Below are 6,371 nucleotides of genomic sequence, written 5' to 3'. Positions count from 1 at the left end.
CAACACTTGGAAGACTGAGGCAGGAGGGTCTTGAGCTTTAGGACAGCCTGGGCAGGACATGCAGGGCTACACAGAGAAACCCTGTCTAAAAAAAACAAAAAAAAAAAAAAAAAAAAAAAAACAAGAAAAACCAAGCAAACAAAACAACAAAGGAAAAACCTAATCTGATGACTTTAAAGAATTCATTCAATAATAATTTACAAGGGTAAATAAATCTCTGTTGAGCACAAAATTCAATTTTTAGTTGTTGTTTGGTTAGTTCCTCCCCGCCCCCCCCCCCCATCGTCATCATTGTAGTGTTAGAAAGTTAAGGACTTGTTCCCCGGAGAAAGGTTTACTCTGAACTGAACAATGGAAGAGTGGCATCTCTTTGTACATCTCCTCCCACATCTCCCACTGGGTCAGAAGGTCGGCTAGCCTCGCCCCTAAAGGACAGTATAAAGGAAGGAACAGTGTTGAGATTTTTAAAGAGGCCAAACTCAGTATTGGCTTGAAAATATATTTTCCACCATTTTTATAAAATCAACCAGAAAATATTTCTTATAAACAGTGATGAGCTCACTTCAGTGTGATGGACATGACTGCAGCCACACATTTCCTGGGCATGAGCACTGTGTTCTTCTCACCATTCGGTTCGCTATGACTGGAGACCTTGGGACTTCCAGCCAGCAGAACTAAAGAATGTCAGTTCATTTCACCCCGGACAGTCTATGACGAAGTAGCACATGGAACAGCCTTATATTTGTGCATTTCAAATTAGTTCTGTTTGAATGTCAGGCATTTTGGAAGTCAAAACAAATTTTTCTGACTCTTATGCTTACGTTAGAGGTAAGTAGAATGTACAGGAAATTACTAACTAAACTCTCATTAGAATTTGGGCATAAGAAGAGGTTTGGCATCTCAGTGGGACCACAGGCTGCACAGCAGGTCAGCTTTTCCTTCTGTTTGCTGCTCAAGCAGATCTGGGCTCTCAGGAAAGCAACCTAAACAGGTTTTATCTTTCCTGTTAGTAAGTTTTCATGTAAAACCTTCCTTTATTAGCAGTGTGTATGGAAGAGGGATCTCCTATTGTTTATCTACATACTTAAGAGAAAAAAACTATATTTGAAAGACTACCCCATTAGAATGAGGTGATTTGAGAATGTATAAACCCATGAGGTGTCACAGGAAAGGAAGTGTGAATTTTCAAAAAGAAAAAAGAAAAAGAAAGAGAAAGAGAAAAAGAAAAGAAAAAAAAAACATGCCAAGGTACAGAGAAAATGGCTCAGCAAATGAGTTCCTTATTACACAAATTTGAGGACCTGAGTTCAAAACCACAGAAACCTCATTAGGTTGAGCACTTGGTGCTCTTTGGAATCCCTGCTTCTAGCAAGATGAGAGACAGGTGGGAGAATTACCTCAGTCTTGAGGGCCAGCTAGACTGCCATCTGTAACAAGAACAACAAAATAGAAATTCTGTCTCAAGCAAGGTAAAAGACAACAGCTGCTGATGGTGCCCTTTGACTTTCATATAAATGCCGTAGCATGCATGTGTGCCAACTAGTACACACCAGTATGCAAACACACACACATATACACACACACATACAAATACATTGAAATATTATTTTATTTCTTACTTATACTAATACCTAACAGATTGAGAGGTACTAGATATTTAAGAAAGAGTGGGAAAAATGCAATACACATTGCTAATATTTTAACAAATCTGGATATAATTGAAAAAAACACATTCTCATACTGATAAAATACATAGTAAACCCTAGTTTCTTGTGGAAGTTTCTTTGGGATCCATACTTGTTAGATGTTGGACTTGCTATAGAACTACTTCCAAGGCATTTAAGATTCTGACTCCTATCTACACAAAGCATCCTAGCACTCTGTCACACCCGTTGAACTTATGTGCTCCAGGGGACAAGGTACTGCCAAATGATTTACACAAAAGTTAACAGCCATACTTAGGATGCGTTTCCTTGGCTGCTGGGATTGGAGCTGACTGCTGGGATTGCCACACAACCACTTGTGCTGCTGACCCCTAGGAGAGTGAGCACTGTAAGAGCTCCAAGTGAGTCTCCTGAGTTCCTCAGTCCTTCCCTCACTGTGGCTGCCTGATTCACACTCCTCTGTTCCCACCCAGAGTCAGGCTCAGTGGGGTGCACTTGTGATTCTCCGCAGTCCAGAAAATTGTAAAAATCAGGAACCTGAAGATCGTAGGACAAGAAACATTCTCAGACCATGTAACTAGTTACAGAAGAGGGTTGGGAGTACATGAGCCAGACCTGCCGCCCTCAGATGTCACATGAGCAAACAATCCTGTGTAGATTCTCCAATATGAGAGTAATAGAATAAGTCTCTTGACATGGTGTCTGAAAACTTCCTGTAGATGCTACAGTATCTGCATTTATTTGAGGGAAGGGCAGGAATAGTGGAGAAATGATATTTAAATAATTTTCACCAATGCCAGTGAACAGAGACTCTCATTGATTCTGGGGGGATATTAAACTGGATTCAAATAACAGGAGCAATAGCTATGTCTCCCTGATAGCAGACAACTGATAAAAAAAGGCCAGAGAACAACCCATCCATAAAATAGCAGCAAACACCAGAACCTTTCTGTGTCAGTAGGACTGATACAGAGCTGTAACTTTGAAATCCCTTTGGTGAAAACTATGAGGAATAGAAAAACAGCACTGAAAAGTTTGACAGACACTTAAACTTCTGTCAATACATTTTCATCCTAACAGGATCACTTTGTGAATGTACCAAACTTTCCAGAGTCATCACTTCACAACTAACTGACACATCCAACAAGCATGTCCACCTACTTATAACCCTGTGTGCTCCAGCNACCCGGAGGCTGTACCGTTTAACATGAGTGTGGCCAATGAGAGCTCCTCACAGGAGTTCATTCTCTTAGGGTTCTCAGATCGGCCATGGCTGGAGCTGCCGCTCTTTGTGGTGTTTCTAGTGTCCTATATTCTGACCATCTTTGGAAATATGATGATCATTCTTGTGTCCCGCCTGGATTCCAAACTCCACACCCCCATGTACTTTTTCCTCACTAACCTATCCCTGCTGGACCTGTGCTACACCACAAGCACAGTCCCACAGATGCTCATCAACATATGCAGCACCCGGAAGGTGATCAGCTATGGTGGCTGTGTGGCCCAGCTTTTCATTTTCCTGGCTTTGGGTTGCACTGAATGTTTTCTCCTGAGTGTCATGTCCTTTGACAGGTTTGTAGCCATCTGTCGGCCTCTCCACTACTCAGTCATCATGCACCAGAGGCGCTGTCTCCAGTTGGCAGCTGCATGTTGGATCAGTGGCTTCAGCAACTCAGTATTACAGTCTACATGGACGCTTCAGATGCCACTGTGTGGTCNCAANNAAGTNGANCATTTCNTNTGNGANNTNCCTGCCCTGCTCAAATTGTCCTGTGTGGATACGACAGCAATTGAAAGTGAACAATTTTTCATAAGTGTTGTCTTCCTTTTAATACCTGTGATTCTCATCCTCATATCATATGCTTTTATTGTCCGAGCAGTGTTGAGAATAAGATCAGCTGAAGGTCGGCGAAAGGCATTTGGGACATGTGGCTCCCACCTCATCGTGGTGGTCCTTTTCTATGGCACTGCCATCTACATGTATCTGCAGCCACCATCCCCTACTTCCAAGGACCGGGGGAAAATGGTGTCTCTCTTTTATGGGATCATCACACCCATGCTGAACCCCCTCATCTACACACTCAGGAACAAAGAGGTAAAGGGNGCGTTCAAGAGGTTGATGACAAGGATCATCCTGAGTAGAAAATAAGGGATGCCTGAGTAATAGCCCTATTAGCATAAGTTTTTACAGTCTGGTACATTATATTGGTTCCTTCTATACTGAACTATTGTGATGCTTACCATCAAATAAAGTCTTGCTGATAGAGGACTACATAGTGTTAGCCTGCCTGGATATATCCATCCACAAGTCCTGAGAAGTGACTCGTCATGATTCTCCTAAACTGCTAATCCTATAATCTTCACATTTTTAGGCTTTATACAATTTTTGTGGTTGGCAAGGTTTCTTATACATCTCGGGGTCTAAAATAATTTTTCAATCTTTTATCTAGAGACAATATATTTTAATTATATATTAATGCATGTGAATATTCTCATCTACATGTAAAAATCAGAACTCTGCTATTCTCCAGACATCTGTAGATCTAACAGAATTCTGTAAAACTATCTATGGTTTCTACCTCCTAATCAGCAGTATACAGTTATGAGACTAGAATGAAATTCCACACTAGGAGTCAACTAAAGTCTACCATGATAATTCCTACAATTTAAATAAAATCTTCAATTATCTTATTTTTGTCGTTTCTATTTCTCTGAAAGTCTTACTCTATACCATCTACCCAAAAAAGGCTATACTTTAAAATTTGAGTCAACCTTCTTTTGAGAGAATTGAAACATTTTCTTCTGTATATACATTGCTCCCTTTTAGAAATTAAAGCACTACCTGCAGTTTAAATATATTCTCAAAACTTCATCATATGATGTCTGCTACTTATTTAATTCATTCTATTATGCAAGAAGAAAGCTTATTGAATCCTTATTAGTTCACTTGCGGTAGAACATACTGTGATTTATTCATCTTCCATCTGGGTTTCTTACTGGTGTTTTGTTTGCATATACATCTGTGCACCAAGTGCATGCAGTGTTCTTGGAGGCAGAAAAGTCCATTGGAGCCCCTGGAACTAGAGTTACAGCTATAAGACTGTGCACATGGTGGGAATTACACCCACCCCAGCCCTCTGGAAAAGCAACCAGGACTCTTTGATTCCCAGTGCCCACGTGGCCGAGCACAAACATCTATGACTATAGTTCCAAGAGATCTGATGCCCTCTTCTGGTCTTCTGGCCTCTGTGGGCACTAGGTACATATGAAGTGTGTAGATTAACAAGTAGGGGAAAACATCAATACACATGAAACTAAATAATACAAAAAAGACAGTGGAATGACAAATTTTTTCTAACAATGTAAAAAATAATAAAAGCAAAATCAAGAGTAAGTTGGTGAAATTTAACAAAAATCAATTTAGATATATCAACTTTATTTAATATACTGAAAATACTGAAATATGATTGGCAGTAAATTCCACAAGAACCTCACCTGGGAAAACATACCCATAATAACATTCTGCTGGTTGATTTTTGTCAACTTGACAAAAGTATATCTTGTAAGAGGTCATTTTAAATGAGAGACTGGCTTGTAGACAAGTCTGTAGGATGTTTTCTTGATTCAGGATTGATGCAGAAGGGTCCTACCCACTGTGTGCAGTGCCCTCCCTGGGCAGCTGGTCCTGGGTGGTAAAGGAGAGCAGGCTGAGCCACCATTAGGAATCCATGTTCCTCCCATGGCTTTTGCCTCAGTTGTTGCCTCCAAGCTCTTGTCTTAAGTTTCTGCCATGAATGGTGGACCTGCTGTAAGATGAGATAAATGCTTTTCCTCCCCTAGTTGCCTTTTATTTTATGACAGCAACAGGATCCTTACACTTACTAATAAACCATTGGTTTAACTCTAGGATTTGCATTTTAGTCAATCTATTTTGCAACTCAAATGTCTTCATAGAATAGGGAGTGGATGAAAAATTGGGGAATCGGAATATCAAACCTCTTGGAGATATTTTAAGGCATTTAAGGATTCATTCAGCATGGAGTAGGAAGTGCTTTGTTCTGGTGTCATTGACATCAGCATTAGACAGGTGCTCATGAAATGTAGTTTCTTTCATAAAGCACTGAATTCCTATCAGTGGTTAAAAATCAGCAAGTTGACTTTAGTACAGTGGAAGAAAGGATATATACACATACCAACCAGCACACTACAATGCTGATAGAGTTGACCATTTCTGACAATCTTGGAAAATAGAAATTTATATAAATTAAAGATCAAATTGAGACCCTACTTAAAGTTTCCTGTTTCAGGAATTTTTTTATAATGAAATCAAACTTGAAGCACTGATTTCTGTGTATGTCCAGAGAACAAAAGCAGACAGACAAATGATAGCTATGCTGCAGAAACTGTCATGTAGAAGCTGGGCTGATGTCTGTGTCTTCTGAGGACGGAGCTGCTTCTTAGATGCTATTCTGGTTTTGCTTATGGATGTCACACTATAAAATATGCAGTGATACAAATGAGTTCTTGTCTCTGACATTTACAAATACTGGAGGGAAGTTGGTATGCATAGCTGTAAACCTAATCTAAAAATCTATGGTTCTGGCAATCACAATATAAGAAGAATTTGGTTGTATGTGGAAAGGAATTTCCAGAAGATAAAATATTGGATACAATGAAATAATTAGCCATATTTTCACATGCTTGATG

General features: G+C 39.8%; 1 protein-coding gene across 1 annotated transcript; it reads left to right on the top strand.

The window, feature by feature from the left end:
- Nucleotides 1-2,871: 2,871 nt before the first annotated feature.
- LOC110334095 (olfactory receptor 2B2-like) lies at nucleotides 2,872-3,813 on the top strand. Its single transcript, XM_021215953.1, has one exon. The coding sequence runs from the start codon at nucleotides 2,872-2,874 to the stop codon at nucleotides 3,811-3,813; it is 942 nt and encodes a 313-aa protein (XP_021071612.1).
- The last annotated feature ends 2,558 nt before the right edge of the window (nucleotides 3,814-6,371 follow it).

This window comes from Mus pahari, chromosome 16 (assembly GCF_900095145.1).
Source record: "Mus pahari chromosome 16, PAHARI_EIJ_v1.1, whole genome shotgun sequence".
Taxonomy (NCBI): domain Eukaryota; kingdom Metazoa; phylum Chordata; class Mammalia; order Rodentia; family Muridae; genus Mus; species Mus pahari.
This window is presented reverse-complemented; position numbering and strand designations above follow the sequence as displayed.